We start from the raw sequence: 18,379 nt of genomic DNA on the forward strand, positions 1-18,379 counted from the left end.
CGATGCTTTGCTTCCTGAAGTCAATGACCAGCTCTTTAGTTTTGCTGACATTGAGGAAATATTGTGGTCGTTACACCACTTCACTATGTTCTCTATCTCCCTCTTGTATTCTGACTCGTCGTTGTTCGAGATCCGACCCACTATGGTAGTGTCTTCAGCAAACTTGTAGATGGAGTTGGAGCCAAATTGTGCGATGCAGTCGTGTGTGTATAGGGAGTATACTAGGGGGCTAAGGTCGCAGCCTTGCTGGGCTCGGGTATTGAGGACTATCGTGGAGGAGGTGTAGTTTTTTAAAAAATATATTTTATTCGCCTCCTTTTTTACATTTTCTATGGAGGAGGTGTAGTTGTTTCTCCTTACTGATTGTGGTCTATGGATCACAAAGTCGAAGATCCAGTTGCAGAATGAGGAGCCAAGTCCTAGGTTTTGGAGCTTTGATAGGAGCTTGGCTAGGATTATGGTGTTGAAGGCGGAGTCAATAAATAGGGGTTTGATCTTGGAGTCCTTATTGTCGAGATGCTCTCGGGATGAGAGTAGGGCCAGGGAGATGGCATCTGCTGTGGATTGGTTGCGGCAGTATGCGAATTGCAGTGGATCTAGGCATTCTGGGAGTATGGAGTTGATGTGCCTCATGACCAACCTCTCGAAGCACTTCATTACGAACGATGTCAGGGCCACCGGACGGTAGTCATTGAGGCACGTTGCCTGGTTCTTCTTTGGCACCGGTATGATGGTGGTCTTCTTGAAGCAGATGGGAACCTCGGAACAGAGTAGGGAGAGGTTGAAGATGTCTGCGAACACATCTGTCTGCTGGTCCGCACAGGATCTCAGTGCACGACCACGGACCTCGTCCAGACCTGTCACCTTCCGAGGGTTTACTTTCAGGAAGGTCGATCTGACTTTGGAACCTGTGATGGTGGTTATGGGTGTGCCAGGGTTGCTGGGGCAGTTGACAGCGGTTTGCTGGTTTCCTGCTCAAACCGAGCATAGAATGCATTGAGTTGATTGAGGAGGGGTGCGCTGCTGCCGGAGATTCTGCTCGGCTTCGCTTTGTAATCGGTTATGGTATTTATTCCTTGCCACAACTGACGAGAGTCTGTAACGCTAGTCTGTGACTCTAGCTTGGTCTGATATTGTCTCTTGGCATCCCGGATGACTTTGCGGAGGTCGTACCTGGATTTCTTGTATAGGTCAGGGTCGCCTGACTTGAACGCCTCAGACCTGGCCCTCAGTCGGGAGTCAATCGCCTGATTAAGTCATGGTTTCCAGTTGGGTAACGTTCATACTACTTTCTTTGGCACGCAGTCATCCACACGTTTGCTGATGAAGTCTGTGACAATGGTTTTCATAGATTTCATAGAATTTACAGTGCAGAAGGAGGCCATTCGGCCCATCGAGTCTGCACCGGCTCTTGGAAAGAGCACCCGACCCAAGCCCACACATCCACCCTATCCCCATAACCCAGCAACCCCACCTAACACTAAGGGCAATTTGGACACGAAGGGTAATTTAGCATGGCCAATCCACCCAACCTGCACATCTTTGGACTGTGGGAGGAAACCGGAGCACACATGGGGAGAACGTGCAGACTCCGCACAGACAGTGACCCAAGCCGGGAATCGAACATGGGCCCCTGGAGCTGTGAAGCATTTGTGCTAACCACTATGTTACCGTGCTGCCCTGGTGGCAGACTCGTTTAGTTTGGTCGCTGAGTTCTTAAATATGGACCAGTCCATTGACTCCAAGCAGTCACAAAGGAGCTCTTCTGTTTCCTCACACCAGCACTGCACGACCTTCTTAACCGGATTCTCCCGCTTAAGTTTCTGTTTGTATGCCGGGAGAAGGAGCACCATCTTATGGTCCGATTTTCCGAAGTGCAGTCGGAGGGTGGAACGGAAGGCACCCTTGATTCTTGAGTCGCAGTGGTCGAGAGTGTTGTTGCCCCTCGTGGGACAGGAGATGTGTTGGTGGAATTTTGGCAGTACACTCTTGACGTTGGCCTTGCTGAAGTCCCCAGCCACAATGAACAAGGCCTCCGGGTGTTCTGTTTCATTGTTGTTTATGACCGTGTACAATTCGTCCAGCACATTCTTCACTTCTGCCTGGGGTGGGGTGTAGACCGCTGTGATAATGGCTGAAGTGAACTCTCGTGGAAGGTAGTACGAGGGACACTTTACGGTCAGGTATTCCGGGTCCGGGGAGCAGTAGGTCGCCAGAGTCGCCACATCCGAATACCAGGAGGAGTTGATGAGGAGGCAAACCCCTCTACCCTTTGCTTTGCCTGATGACGCAGTGCAGTCCTTCCGGTGTTTTGAGTATCCTTAAGGTTGTATGATACAGCTGGTGAGGCAGGAGTGAGCCATGTCTCTTTGCACAGAGCACACAGCAGTCTCTTACTTCCCTCTGAGAGGTAAGTATAGCGTTAAGTTCGTCCAGCTTGTTATCGATCGCTTGGACATTTGCCAGGAGTATGCTGGGGAGAGGAGTCTTGAAACCGCGTTGCTTTAATCAAGCAAGGATTGAGTTTTGGACTTTCCCAATCTGTGTAGCACAGCTATTCAGTGCCTTAGACTGAGTCACTTTAGTACTACACGTGAAAAAGAAAACACACAACTCATTAGTCAACATCCAAAAGAAAAGACATGTTTATCAAGGGCTGTATTTGGATGGTGGTGGTGGTTGGGGGGATGGAAACAAGATGGAACGGGGTGCTTTTTTTCTCCTTTCTTGCCCTTACAGTGCTCAGTTGGATCTGTACAAGTACATACCTCACTCATAAAAAACAACATATTAACTGGTTTTGACATATTAAAAAGTGGAGAGCTGGGGCTGTTGTCTTATTGCTAGCAGTCTCACCTTGGAGGCACAAGGCATGCAACTAAAAGTCCTGGCAAATAAAGACCACAGCTTTGGCTCAATGTCCAGTGGGATAGTCAGGTCCTGTGGATGTAGGTGGTCCTACCCTTCTTCACCATGTGATGTTGTGGAAAAAATCCACTCGCTCTTCAAACTAACCACTCTTGACTGTGCGGGAAAAAAGCTTTTGTGTCATGGCCAGGCAGAGTGTTGATCAGCCAGAGACCAGCCACATTCTGGGTGGGGCTCAGGTATGGAGCTCTGGGTTAAGAGCTGGGCAGGGGATCTGGATGTCAAGGAGGGCGAGTCAGATTGGATTCATTCTGCAAGACAACACTCTGGCAAAGTCAAACTACTGCTCACAATTGCTGGACGAAGTCCTAGGAGCTCCACTGGGCGCATTACATCTGATTAATTAATAATTCAAGACTTTGGGTGAAAATAAAAGATTCTGAAGATTCACTGGGAGATGTTGGTTCAATAACTTATAAATGTACTTCACATACACCCATTTTATTTTCAAATTTCAGAGGGGCTGCGAAAATTAATTTGTCACAAGCATTTTGAATATAAATTGAAAACTTGGCATTGCTACACCATATTGAAATTTTACAATGACAGTTGGTAAATAAGGCTGTGATAATCACTTAAGCACCAAGTGGGCGGGGTGGAGGCTGGATGTGGGTCTGTTATCAGATCTCAGGTTCTGTGCGAAGATTTCGGGGGCCATAAAGAACTAGGTTGAATAGAATGAGAATGGGATGGTCTCACCGTCTACGATGTGAGAGGCATTAAAGGTGGTGATTAGGGGGGGGGGGGATCGTCTAGGGGGGGGGGGGGGGGGATCGTCTAGTACAAGTCGTATATGAATAGGAAGAACAGGCAGGACTGGCAGGAGATAGTGGATGAAATTCTGTGTGTTGTCAGGGAGTATGCGAGTGACACAAAGCAAGAGCTCTTGGCACACAGGAAGAAGCTGCAAATGCAGTTTGACCTACTGTTCACAGACCGGGTGTGACAGCTGCAGCGCTTAAAAGGGATGGTATACGAGTATGGGGAGAAGGCTGGCTGAGTCTTTGTGTATCAGTTAAGGCACCAAGAAGCTGCCAGAGAGATGTGCAGGTGCGGTAATCTGGAGGTGGGATGGCCTCTACCCCAGAGAAAAGTAATGAGGTGTTTTGTTCCTTTTATAAGGGGCTTTAAAGGTCGGAACCACCAGAGGATGAGCAGGAGATGGTTGAATTCTTGGAAGGCTTGGAATTTCCTCATAGTTGGGGATGAGTTGCAGGAGACATTGGAGGCACCAATGGGGTTGGAGGAGGTCTGCAGGGCTCTCGGTAAGATGCAGGCGGAGAAAGCGCTGGGGGCCTGATGGGTTCCCAGTAAAATTTTACAAGAAATTTGCAGACCAGCTGGCCCCATTGGTGCTGGGGATGCTTAATGACTCATTGACACGGGGTTCTCTTCCGGAGACGTTGAGGCAGGCATCCATCGCCCTCCTTCTGAAAAAGGACAAGGACCGGACAGTGTGTGGGTCATACCGCCCAATCACTCGGCTCAAAATGGATTCAAAGCTTTTGGTTAAAATCCTAGCACTGAGGTTGGAGCCTTGCCTCCTGGAGGTAGTGGGGGAAGACCAGATGGGGTTTGTGAGGGGCAGAAAACTGTCATTCAACGTGAGGCGGCTACTTAGTGTAGTTCTTATGCCGGTGGTGCGACCAGAACTGGAGATTATTGTGTCAATGGACACCGAAAAGGCATTTGATAGGGTTGAGTGGAGCTACTTATTCTCAGTTCTGGAGAAGTTTGGGATTGGTCCTGAGTTTGTATCGTGGGGGTCAGCTGTTATATGAAGTGCCAGTGGCTAGTCGTTCAGGCTACATAGGGGGACAAGGCAGGGATGCCCTATGTCCCCGCTGCTGTTCACGTTGGTGATTAAACCATTGGTGATTACTTTGAGGGTTCGGAAAAGTGGAAGAGATTTGTGAGGGGTGGAGTAGAGCACAGGGTGTCCCTACACGCAGATTAAGTTTTACTGTATGTTGGGAATCCAGGGCCGGATTTCCGGTGGCGGCCATGGAGGGGTAGGTCGCACATTTGATAGCTCCCGCCTGTAACGGACTTTTAGACCTTTTCCCCCCGTTTTTCTCCGGATTTTATGGGATAAAGCAGTGAAGAGTGAGACAGTAAGGAGAAATCCCTCTCCGGTGTATGGAGAATTGGACCAGAAGTGTCCGTGTGAGACGATAAAGTCGTATAAGGGAGACGCAAGCAGAGCTGGTAACACGAGACAGCATGGCGGAGGGCAAGGGCCGCGTGGAGAGGGCACAGTGGTCAACAGAGCAGCTGGTGAAGTTTTTTGAGGATTGCTTCGCCAAGCTGAAGGAGGACACGCTGGACCCGATTGAGGCTTTGATTGATCAAGTGGTTCAGAATCAGGAAATCCACAGGAGAGCGATCCAGGAGGTCGAACGCAAGTTGTCTGAGCACAAGGAGTATATAACTGTGCTGGAAAGCAAGGTGCGGATGGTGAACGACTGCCAGAAAAGAATGCAGGAGAAGCTGGAGGACCTGGAGAATAGGTCCAGGAGGCAGAATCTCAGAATTGTCGGCCTCCCTGAAGGCAGTGAGGGATCGGATGCGAGGGCCTATGTGACGGACATGTTGGAGAAGTTGACGGGGGCTGGGGCGTTCCCTCGGCCTCTGGAATTGAACAGAGCGCACAGAGCCCTCGCGAGGAAGCCCAGAGCGAACGAACTGCCGAGGGCCATGGTGGTATGTTTTCACCGTTTCATGGACAAGGAACACGTTTTGCGGTGGGCCAAGAAAGAACGGAGCAGCAAGTGGGAGAACCATGAGTTGCGCATTTATCAGGACCTGGGAGCTGATTTGGCCAAGAGTTGGCTGGGTTCAATCGGGCAAAAACGACCCTCTTAAAGAAGGGGATGAAGTTTGGGATGCTGTACCCAGCCCGCCTGTGGGTCACACGAGGAACGGGACTTCTACTTTGAAACGCCAGACGAAGTATGGACCTTTATTAAAGAAAGGAAGCTGGAGGCGTATTAAAAGACACTAAAGCCTTGGAGAAGTACTGTGGCAGCAATTTGTGGTGCTGAATTGTAAAAAATTTAAGTAGCTCTATGTGAAATAATGGGCTGTGTGGATGGTTAAAGATTGATCTGTCTTGTAGGGACCTTGTTAGATGGGCTTTGAATTTAGTTCTGCTTTTTGGATGACATATTTTTCTAAAGTGATTGTTTCTGCACTGGTTTTTTTTCTGTTGTTTGTTTACTGGTGAATGTGATGCTTTTAAAATGTTTATTCATGTGGGGGGGGAGAGAGGAGAGTACAATAGGGAGGCAGACTGCTTGGTGCCAGGGGTGGGAACTATCGAGTCAGCATGGGTCAGCTGACTCTCGGAAGCGCAGTAGCGGGTGGACAGGTGTTAAGTTGGAGCTTGACTTGGGGGATTGGGTTTTTAGTGTTGTTGCTAGGAGGGGAGGGAGAGGGGAGCTGCTTTGCTGACAGGGGAAGAACTGTTACTAGGAGACAAATGAGAGGTCGGGAACGGCCACTGCCTGAGTGGGGACTTGAGGAAGCGGAGGGCGCGAGCTCAAGACTGGCCTAAAAAGGGTAATGGCTAGTCGGCACGGGGGGCGTTGGAAGCCCCCCATCCAGGCTGATCACATGGAACGTGAGAGGATTGAATGGGCCGGTCAAGAGGGCTTGCGTTGTTCGCGCATTTGAGGAAACTGAAGGCGGACATGGCAATGCTGCAAGAGACACACCTAAAGGTGACAGACCAGACGAGATTGCGGAAGGGGTGGGTTAGCCAAGTGTCCCACTCAGGACTGGACTCAAAGGCCAGAGAGGTAGTGATCTTGATCAGCAAACGAGTGGCATTCGAGGCAGGGAGAATCGTGTCAGACAAGGGGGGGTAGGTACATAATGGTGAGTGGGAAACTGGAGGGGTTGTGAGTGGTACTTGTGAACATATTGGGATGACGTGGAATTTATGAGGCGGGAGTTAGGTGAGATCCCAGACTTAGAGTCACATAATCTGATCATGGAAGGGGACTTCAACACAGTCATTGATCCGGAATTGGACCGGTCAAAATCCAGGACAGGGAGGAGGCCGGCTGCGGCAAAGGAATTGAAGGGTTTAATGGAACAGATGGGGGGAGTGGACCCATGGAGGTTTGCACGGCCGAGGAGAGGACGAAGGAGTCTTCCTTTTTTTCGCATGTCCACAAGGTATACTCTCGCATCAACTTTTTTGTTTTGAGCAGGGCGTTAATACCAAAGGTGGCGGATACTGAGTACTCGACGATCGCAGTGTCAGATCATGCCCCTCATTGGGTGGATCTACGGGTTAGTGTGGAGAGATGGCAACGCCCACTGTGGAGACTGGATGTGGGGTTGCTAGCGGATGAAGCAATCTGTGGGCAGGTTAACAAGTCCACCCAGAACTACGTGGAAACAAATGATATGGGGGAGGTCTCTGCAGCAACGGTCTGGGAAGCTTTGAACGCAGTAGTCAGAGGGGAATTACTCTTGATACGGGCCCACAGAGAAAAGGCGGATCGGGCTGCGAGGGGTAGATTAGTGGAGGAGATACTCCAGGTGGACAGGAGATACTCGGAGGCCCCGGACGCGGAGCTACTGAGGGAGCGGCGGAGGTTACAGGTGGAGTTTGGGCTGGTGACCACAGGGAAAGCAGTGGAACAGTTGAGGAAGGCAAGGGGGGTGATCTATGAGTACGGGGAATAGGCAAGCAGAATGTTGGCGCACCAGTTCAGGAAAGGGAGGCGGCGAGGGAGATAGGTATAGTAAAGAGTAGAGATGGTAATACTGTCCTGGACCCAGCGGGGTGAACGAGGTGTTCAAGCACTTTTATAGTAAATTATATGAGTCGGAACCCCCGGCTGGGGAGGAGGGGATGAGGCAATTTCTGGATCAGTTGAGGTTCCCGAGGGTGGAGGAGGACCTGGTGGAGGGCTGGGAGACCCAATTGAGATTGAGGAAATAATCAAGGGGCTGGAGGGCACGCAGTCGGGCAAGGCCCCGGGGCCTGCGGCTACCCGGTGGAATTCTATAAGAAGTTTTCAGAGATATTGAGCCCACTGCTGGTGAGGACATTTAACGAAGCAAGAGAGAAGGAAGTCCTCCCCCCAACAATGTTACAGGCCTCGATTTCATTGATCTTGAAGCCGGAGAAGGATCCGGAGCAATGCGGGTCTTACAGACCGATTTCTCTACTGAATGTGGATGCCAAACTGCTGGCTAAGATACTGGCCACGAGGATAGAGGACTGTGACCCGGGGCTGATAGGGGAAGACCAGACGGGATTTGTTAAGGGTAGGCAACTCAAGGCAAATGTTCGAAGGTTTCTAAATGTTATTATGATGCCCTCAGAAGGAGAGGTGGTGAGGTGGTGGTAGCGATGGATGCGGAGAAGGCTTTTGATCGGGTGGAGTGGAATTACCTGTGGGAGGCGCTGGGAAGGTTTGGGTTTGGTGAGGGCTTTATTGACTGGGTACGATTGCTCTATCAGGCACCAGTAGCGAGTGAGCGTACGAACCAGCTGGGGTCGGGGTATTTTGACCTACACCGAGGGACGAGGCAAGGGTGCCCCCTCTCCCTGTTACTGGTTGCTCTGGCCATAGAGCCATTGGCCATGGCGTTAAGAGCCTGTAGGAACTGGAAAGGGCTGGCTCGGGGGGGGGGGCGCGCGCGCGGTGTGGAGCACCGGGTCTCGCTTTATGAAGATGACCTGCTTTTGTACATTTCGGACCCATTGGAGGGGATGGGCGAAGTAATGCGAATCCTGAGGGAATTTGGCAATTTTTCAGAGTATAAATTGAACATGTGGAAAAGTGAGATGTTTGCGATCCAGGCAAGAGGGCGGGAGAAGAGACTGGGAGAGCTGCCGCTTAGAATGGTAGGTAAGAGCTTTCGGTATCTGGGAATCCAGGTGGCCCAGAAATGGGAGGTACTACACAAGTGAAACCTAACCCGGTTGGTAGAACAAATGGAAGGGGACTTTAAGAGATGGGACTTGCTCCCGCTATCACTGGCGGGGAGGGTACAGACCGTGAAAATGACGGTCCTCCCCAGATTTCTGTTTGTCTTTCAGTGCCTCCCCATCTTCATCCCTGAGGCCTTTTTCAAGCGGGTGAATAAGATTATATTGGGCTTTCTGTGGGCGGGTAAAACCCCACGAGTGAAGAAAGTGTTGCTGGAGCGCAGTCGGGGGGAGGGTGGGTTGGCGTTGCCGAACTTCTGCAATTACGACTGGGCGGCTAATATAGCCATGATTAGGAAGTGGGTAGTGGGGGAGGGGTGGGCATGGGAGCGGATGGAGGCGGCGTCATGTAAAGACACCAGTCTGGGAGCATTGGTAACGACACCTCTGCCGTTTTCACCGGCCCGATACTCCATAAGTCCGGTGGTAGTGGCGGCTCTGAGGATCTGGGTGCAGTGGAGGAGATATAAGAGAGTGGAGGGAGCATCGATTTGGACCCCGATGTATAACAACCACAGGTTTGTACCAGGTAGGCTAGATGGCGGGTTCCGGAGTCGGCAAAGGGCAGGAATTAGAAGGATGGGGTACCTAGTTATAGATGGGAGCTTTCCCAGCTTGAAACCTTTGGAGGATAAATTGAAATTGCCAGCAGGGAACGGTTTTAGGTATTTGCAGGTGCGCGACTTCCTGAGAAAACAAGTGCCGGCCTTTCCGCTGCTGCCACCACGGGGGATACAGGATAGAGCAATTTCCAGTACCTGGGTGGGAGAGGGGAAGGTATCGGATATTTATCAGGAGCTTTCGGAGGAGGAGGAAGCTCCGGTGGAGGAGCTTAAGGGCAAGTGAGAGGACGAGCTAGGAGGAGAGATAGAGGCGGGTCTATGGGCGGATGCCCTAGCAGCGTTAATACCTCCTCATCATGCGCCAGGCTTAGCCTGATACAATTTAAGGTAGTCCACCGGGCACACATGATAGCGGCTAGGATGAGCAGGTTTTTCGGGGGAGAGGATAGGTGTGCGAGGTGTGCAGGAAGCCCAGCAAATCATGTCCACATGTTTTGGGCATGCCCGGAGCTTAGAGGGTTTTTCTAAGGCAATGTCCATGGTGCTAAAAACACGGGTGGTGCCGAGTTGGGAGGTAGCGATCTTTGGAGTGTCGGAAGATCCGGGTGTTCAGGGGGCAAAAGAGGCTGATGTCCTGGCCTTTGCCTCCCTGGTAGCCCGGAGACAGATCTTATTAATGTGGAGGGACACGAAGCCCCCGAGTGTAGAGACCTGGGTTAGTGACATGGCTGGGTTTCTCAGTCTGGAGGAAATAAAATTTGCCTTAAGAGGGTCAATGTCAGGGTCCTCCCGGAGGTGGCAGCTATTCGTCAACTTTATTTTACCATGTTGATGTCATTGTTTTTGTCACTGTTATAAAAAATTTCAAATACGTTAATAAAATATTATTTAAAAAGAGGAATCCAGGGCTAGTTATGGGGGAGATAATGGGAACATTGCAGAGGTTCGGTTCCTTTTCAGGATATAAATAAATGTTGGGAAGAGTGAATATTTTGTGGTCAGCCCTCTGAGGGGAGGTGCTGGGCTGGGGAATTGCCATTCCGCCTGGCGGGGACCAGTTTCTGCCATTTGGGGGTTCAGGTGGCCCGGGAGTAGATGTGACTTTGCAACCTGAATTTTACATGCTTGGTGAGCAGGGTTAGAGCGGACTTGTAGAGGTGGGACAGCCTTCCATTGTCACTGGCGGGTCGGGTTCAATCTATTAAGGTGAACATTTTGCGTGATATGTTCTTATTTCTCCTCCCAGTTCTCCTTATTATGCCTCCCAGTTTACCTGCCAAAGTCGTTTTTTCAGGAGATGGAGCAGCTTATAATGGACTTTATAGGGGTGGGGAGAACACGTCAGATTTGGAGAGGGGTCTTACAGAGGGAACGGCAGGTGGGGGTGTGGAGGGGGGGGGGGGGGGGGGGGGGGTATTGTACTATTATCTGGTGGCCAATGCAGAGAAGGTGTTGGGGTGGTTTGTGGATCAGGTGGTTAGTTGGGTACACCTGGAGTCGGGGTCATGTAACGGGAGGGTCTGGAGGCCCTGGTGACGACATCTCTGCCGTTTTCGCCAGTGAAATGTTCTGTGAATCCGGTGGTGGCTGCCACACTATAATCTTTATTATTGTCACAAGTAGGCTTACATTAACACCGCAATGAAGTTACTGTGAAAATCCCCTAGTTGCCACATTCCAGCGCTTGTTCGGGTACACAGAGGGAGAATTCAGAATGGCCAATTCACTTAATAAGCACGTCTTTCAGGACTTGTGGGAGGAAACGGGAGCACCCGGAAGAAACCCACTCAGACACGGGGAGAACGTGCAGACTCCGCATTGAGAATGCCCCAGCTGGGAATCAAACCCGGGTCCCTGCCGCTGTGAAGCAACAGTGCGAACCGCTGTGCTACCGTGCCACCCCACTAAAAATATGGCAGCAACTCAGTCAGCATTTTAATCTCTAATTTCTTTCCAGTTCTGATGAAAGGGCATTGTCCCAAAATATTAACTTTGCTACTTGTTCTACAGATGCTGCCTAATCAGCACTTTCTGCTATTATTTCTGATTTATTGCTCACCTCATTCGCAGTGCAGTGGTGGCCTCTGACATTTTTCCTGACCAGTGATGGTGTTGATGGAAGGCTATGGTGCTTTAGAGGAAAAGGCTGCTGCTCACTGGTTTCTCCTGGAAGCTCACAGAATGTTCTGTTAGGACATACGGTGCATGATAAAACACATTCCCTATTCACCTGTGTAGATTGTACATTAGAATACCCTTCTCCGTCCACACAAATCAATAAAGGAAGAAAGCACATTTTCCCACTTTTGATGTAAACTTTTGTAGACCCAGCAAAATTGCCCTTATCTCCAAAGTGTTTGTGCAATACATCCTAAATTGCCGGCAATAATACTTTTGATAGCTAAGCTGGAAAAGATGCAGTGAAATTAATAGTTCTAAGTCGGTGCTAAATTAAGTGCTCTCAGCCACATAATAATTTAGATGTTAGAACTGGCCTCAAAGTGCAGGGTATAATCTTACAGTTGGAAAGGAAAGGGCACTTTGTTTAAAGTGGAAGAGCAGTCTAGCTTACCTGTTTCCCTTTACATTTGGGGAAAAAAATCAATTTGCTTATCGTTAAGATTTTTTTGGTTTTAAATTCAATTTTCTAAGCTTCAGGGAGGAACTCATCTGCTTCTCTGCTCCATTACAACATTGAGGGAAAGTTGTCCCATATACAGCATACTATAAAAAGAATGTCAAAGCAGTGGTGAGGCTACAGAGAGGATTTACGAGTGATATCAGAAATACGTGGTTGTACACGTGGCTGGACAAACATGCTGGATTTCTTCGCTCTTGAAAATCAATGGGTGAAGGGTGACCTAATAGAGGTCTTCAAAATTATGAAAAGGTTTGATTAAACAGATAGAGAGAGAGTGTTTTCACTTATGGGATAGAGCTTAACTATAGGCTATCAATACAAGATAGTCACCAAGAAATCCAATAAGGAATTCAGAAGAAACCTCTTCAAGCAGAGTGGTGAGCATGTGGGACTCACGGCCACATGCAGTGGTAGAAACGCATAGCATAAATTAATTCAAATTAAAACTAGTCAAGCTATGACGGAAAAGGGAATGTATGGTTATGACGGTAGATTTAGATGAGAAAAGATAGGAGGAGGTTTGAGTTGAGCATAAACTCTGTCATGGGCTTGTTGGGACAAATGGTCAGCTTTGTTGCCATATATCCTGTGCAATCCTAAGTAAACCTGATACCAGCACCATGGAAACCAGCAACATTGTATGGGGAGGAAAGCTGTCAACCTTTTCAGCTCCAGCAATCAGAATAGCCACACCAGACCAACAGAAGAAAACAGTCCCAAACTAACGACAAGCAGCTCCACATAGGCTTAGCTTGGGCAAACGAGCAGCATCCTGGATGGAGAGCAGGGGCAGGTCAATCTGATGAAGTTTGTTATGGATACTTATGAACTACACTTACTTGTATTGTGTATGCAAGGTGTTTCCACTAAAACTAATGCATGTGGCGAAAACAATGCACCCTGTAGTCATACCTGTGGATTGTCAATTATTTCTACTGGACAACACTGCACGCAAGATATGGAGAACAACATTTCTGAAAATAATTGTTTCTTTCCAAGTTTTCTTTTCAATATACAATGGGAATCACGCTAAACAGAAACTACACTGCCTGGTATTTCAGCCTCTTGTAAATGAACAGTGTAGTGACATATTCCATTGAAGAGGCTTACTAGTTCTCATAGGGAAAGATTGTTGCAAACAAGAAATTAATGTATGCTAATCAAGCACCTGCACATTGCAGTTTGGAGGGTGGCTGATAACTTGGCCAGATTTTGCAGTCATAATTCAATTGCCATTTTAAACTCATATTCTGATCTTATTTTTATACTTCCATTGTGAATTCCTACGGCCACATTTAAAATAGAAACGTCTGGGAAAATTGGTCAACTGCAATTAAACACTCCCTCCAATGTCTCCTCTGGAAAGGACAGCATAGTGCATAGTGGCACAGTGGCTAGCACTGATGCCTCACACCACAAGAGACCCGGGTTCAATTCCAGCCTTGGCAGTCTGTGTGGAGTTTGGATGTTCTCCCCGTATCTGCGTGGATTTCCTCCGAGTGCTCCGGTTTCCTACCACAAAAATGTGCGGGTTAGGTGGACTGGCCATGCTAAAATTTCCCCTTGATGTGAAATGTGCAGGTTAAGTGGAGTTACTGGGATAGGTTTGGGAGGTGGAGCTAGGTAGTGAGAGTGCATTAATTATATAGACAGTTTCTTTCATATATGTAGAAAGGGTAGTAAGGTGATGGAAAAAGTTAACAAGGACTGCAAGCAGGCCTAAGATTATTATACTACCGATTTTATAGAAAGACAAAAATAAGTTGGTGCTTTGACATTCATGAGACTGCATACTTACCTCTGTTTTATCTTGTCAAATTCATGCCAATTCCTTTCATTCCCGTAATTCCTTCTCCTTGATTCTCGGTCAACATCTAAGTCAAACAGCAAGAGCCAAAAAGCAATGTGATTGAGTCCTCCTTCGGCCAGTTTAGTTTTGCAAGAAGTAATTTCAACGGAATTCCACAAATTAAGGTGCTTGATGGGTTGTCAAAGAGCCACCTTTGACATACTAGATTTCCACCCAGAGGGCATGAGAGTTCACTAATCATATTTTTCTTGAAAATTCTGCCTGGGCAGTTTTCTGTATTTTCCCTGGCAGATTCTCAAGAGTGAAAATGCAATGAAAAATATAGATAGAAAACAAATCTTCTGGAGAACATGAAGACACAATGGCCAGAATGTACTAAATAACACAGATGTGCTGTTAAATGTGAAAATACAGCAGTTGTTATATCAGATGCATCATTCTTTTAGAAGCTGTGTGAAAATGGCATTTCACCATTAGGCTCCCTACGTGGACGTGTTATACAGTGTTAAGTACCTGCACATCTGCTGTAGATGCAGACTAAACATGTCACAAAAAATTAGTGCTACTCGATTTCAATCCAAGTAATGGCTTAACATTATGTCAAGTTTTAGACTACTGCCAATCATCTCTGGAACTGAACAATAACTTTACAAGCGTGGAGTCTCATTTATTTGCATTTTAGTGAATGTAAAATTTTTTTTTTTTTTTTAAACATTTTATTTGTTTCTTCCTTCTCCCCACATTTCAGCCCTTCTTCCACTCTTAATCCAATCTTTCTTTCCACCTCTTATTTTACTTTCTGTACCTGATTTGATATTAAATTCACTACTCTAACTTGCACTTTCTGGTTCAGACCGTGTGTTGTTCATTAACGAATCAATCAGATTGCCCTCACGTCGTACCACACCATTTACGTCTCTAGCTTACAACAAAAAGTCAGAGAAATTAAAAGGGCAAAAACTAGGACAAATCTAAAGAATGGCAGAGTCCGTATGCTTGCTTGTCAGTTGCAGTACATTCTGGCCAAAAATGCCTGCCTAACTGAGATTAAGGAGGTTAGGTTTTGAGGGTGAAAAACCAAAGATGGAAGGGAGTGATGTTCAGTCGTGATGGCATGGCAGATAAATATGGAGTTTGGGACTAGGAAGGAGTACGAGGGAATCCCAAAACCTACCTGCAACAGTAGCAAAGTACAGAACTGGTGGCAGTGGTAAACTATGTTGCTCTTATTTCTATGCAAATATAAAATGAAGCTTCAATACCAGCAAAACTAACAGGTTGTAAGTCTGCAGCAAATAAGCTTTAGTCTGAGAGTTTCAGCAGAAAGCCCTGGAACCAAGTGGAAGTTTAGCCAAGGAGCAACAGGGAAGATTCTCTTTTTTCAGAATGCAATTGGTTTCATTAGAAAAATGTACAATTGAAATGACAATAGCCTGAGGTCTGAGTAGTTTCTGATTGCATGGCTCTGGTCTATGATTGGTTAAAGGGGTAGGTTGACTAGCTAGTGATCTGTAGTAATGGATTGCTCCAGTATCTGAGCTGTCAATACATACACGAGAGGGAGAAAAATAATTATAGAAACAGGGAGAGAGATGGATGGCTGGCAGGTTGAAGATCTGCACCAACCTATCAAAACACACTCTTACCGAATTTTAAATCTGTTCTTGGTAAAGATTCACCAGAACTGCAATAACGGAGATCAGTCAGGGAGGAGGAAAGAATCTTTAAAGAAGGAAATGCATCATTAATGTTGAATTCGTAACAAGTAGACACAATCCATTGCTGTACTATGTAAATAAACATTGAGAAATTTCACACACAACACAACATGCTTATTTTTTCCTTGTTTTCTTCACCAGTCATTCTCTCATGGCACATTGAGCCAACATTTGCTGGAAAAATTACAACGAATATGATCACTGACATTAAAATTGGCCAGCCACTTGTGACAAGACAGGATACTTTATGAATTGCGAATCGTCACAAACTGTTGGGTTATTTGCACCACTGTGTCGTCAGTCTCACGAAAACACCACTGTTTTTCATGAAGTTCCTGCACTTCCACATTAATTGCTCATCAAACTCACTACAGAAAATTCAGTGGCAAGTAATAGGTTAAGCACCTCTCAATTTCATGATAATGTTGGTGACCGCCTAACGTTGAGTCCAGAAAATTAAGAACTAAAAGTGTGCCAGGTCATTCCTTTAGGTTGTAAATTGTTGTTGGAATGGTTTTGGGTTTCATCACTATTCTGGGACTTGAGCACATAATTTTAACTGCCATTTCAGTGCATTACCGAGGAAATGTTCCATTATAGCCTCACTGGTGGTCCAGGTGGGCGACACGGTGGCACAGTGGTTAGTACTGCTGCCTCACAGCTCCAGGGACCCCGGGTTCAATTTCAGCCTTGGGTGACTGTGTGGCATTTGTACGTTCTCCCCGTGTCTGCGTGGGGTTCCTCCGGGTGCTCCGGTTTCAGTCCCCAGTCCAAAGATGTGCAGGTTAGGTGGATTGGCCATGCTAAATTGGCCCTTAGTGTCCAAAGGGTTAGTTGGGGTTACGGGACTAAGGGGATAGGGTGGAGGCGTGGGCTTAAGTAGGATGATCTTTCCAAGGGCCGTGCAGACTTGGTGGGCTTCTGTGATCTAGAATTCAAATTTGGTGTTTTCACTATTGCAGGACAGGTTCAATTCTAGTCAAGGAATGTAACCTTTGTCAGCCCTGGCTCAGTGGTATCGCCTTCTCGAGGTTTGAGCACAAAATGTAGAGAGAATTAAGGGATATGGAGAACAGAAATTGAGGCAGAAGATCAACAATGATCAAGAGCTATATGGTCTATTTCTCCTCCTATTTCTTGATGTTATGTTCTTTATAATGTCAAAATGTTACACATTAACTTACATTTTCTATCTGTGTCTATTTATTTTTCTTTCTTAAACCAATCTTTCTTCCCCTCTCCTTTATTTCGCTATTTGTACCTGATTTGACACGGCATGGGCATCGCTGGCTAGGCCAACATTTATTGCCCATCGTCAATGGCCTTAAGAAAGTGGTGGTGCGCCATCTTCTTGAACTGCTGCAGTCCATTCAATTTAATTCACCCTCCTTCTCAGTCATTCTTTTGTTTATTTCTTAAACCTTTAAGATCACTACATAGATGATACACAGTTTGGCCTATCTTAAAGATCCCAGATGCCCTATTGCATGACTGTGTCATTATCAGCACAGACTTCCAGCAATTTACTGAGCAAAAACCTTTTGAGTTGAAAGACGCAGGATAAAGTCTAACTAATTGGGCATGCCATGAGTGCCCTGGTCCAGCAAAAGCAGGCCTAATTACTTTATGCTGCAGAAAGTTTCATAGGTGCCAATCTGGAGTCATAGAACCATAGAATCCCTACAGTGCAGAAGGAGGCTGTTGTGTTCTGTGGTTCCCCCGATGAAGACACACACAGAATATGAATGTGTTCAACCAGAAAAATGTTTTATTGTTAAACACGTGGGAAGATAACTAACAGATCTATATACAAACAAAGTTACTCAAGTTCCTAGGGAGCTACTCTAAATGCAACTGTCTTACTATCCTACCACCTACTGCCCAGTCCCGTCAGTCACATAACGCATGTCTGGTGCCACCCACCATCCTGAGATGCATCGGTGGAAATCTTGGTCTTCTTAGTCGGGTCAAAGAAAGCAAGAACAGGCGCCGTTGTTAGTGAGGCGCGCAGCGCTTTCCACTCCTGCTCATGTTTCGGCGACAACTGAAAAACTACATCTTTTTTATGGATTGCCTAACCTGGGACGTCTTGGAGGCAAGGTTAGGAATAAACTTTCCCACAAAGTTAATTATTCCCAGCAAGCGCAAGACGTCCTTTTTGTCCATGGGCCGTGGCATTTGAAGAATGGCTTTGATTTTTTTCATCATCTGGCTGCACACCTTTTGCCGAGAGCCTATCTCCCAAAAAAGTAACGGTGTCAACACCGACTTGGCATTTTGCCTGAGTGAACTAGAGGCCATTCTTGTGACTCTTTGGAGGACTTGAAACAGCCTTTCATCATGTTCCTCACGCGCGGACCCCTAGATTATAATGTCGTCAATGTATATGTGGGCACCCGATAATTCTTCCACTACGTGCTCCATAGCACGATGAAAAATATCAGACAGCGAGATTATGCCGAACAGCATTCGCAGGAAGCAGTAGCGCCCGAAGGGCGTGTTGAAGGTGCAGAGTCTTGTGTTTGCCTCATTAAGCTTAAACTGGCAGACGCCTTGCAACGCAACCAGCATGCTGGAGCACGTTGATCCAGCCATTTTGCACACTATTCCTTCTCTCTTCAGGATAGGGTAGTGCTCCCTCATAACGTTCAGGTTGAGATCCTTGGGGTCGATATATATCCTCAGGTCGCAATTCCTCTTTTTCACCCAGACCAGTCTTCTATGCACATGACGCTACCCAAGGCAGTCATTCTTTGTAGCTCATCC

The 18,379-nt window shown here is 47.2% G+C and overlaps 1 protein-coding gene across 9 annotated transcripts in view; it reads right to left on the bottom strand.

The window, feature by feature from the left end:
* Positions 1 to 18,379, bottom strand: part of LOC140395751 (sentrin-specific protease 2-like) — a 117,859-nt gene that overhangs the window by 87,632 nt on the left and 11,848 nt on the right. For all 9 annotated transcript variants that reach the window (XR_011936309.1, XR_011936294.1, XR_011936299.1 and 6 more), the window contains exons 4-6: positions 15,542 to 15,617; positions 13,884 to 13,959; positions 11,504 to 11,630 (exon numbers count right to left, since the gene is read on the bottom strand). Coding sequence is in view for 5 of the 9 variants with exons in the window: in XM_072483930.1 (XP_072340031.1) it covers positions 11,504 to 11,630; positions 13,884 to 13,959; positions 15,542 to 15,617 (279 nt within the window). In the remaining 4 variants the exon portion in view is untranslated. The remainder of the gene's footprint in view (positions 1 to 11,503; positions 11,631 to 13,883; positions 13,960 to 15,541; positions 15,618 to 18,379) is intronic.

This window comes from Scyliorhinus torazame, chromosome 2 (assembly GCF_047496885.1).
Source record: "Scyliorhinus torazame isolate Kashiwa2021f chromosome 2, sScyTor2.1, whole genome shotgun sequence".
Lineage (NCBI taxonomy): Eukaryota > Metazoa > Chordata > Chondrichthyes > Carcharhiniformes > Scyliorhinidae > Scyliorhinus > Scyliorhinus torazame.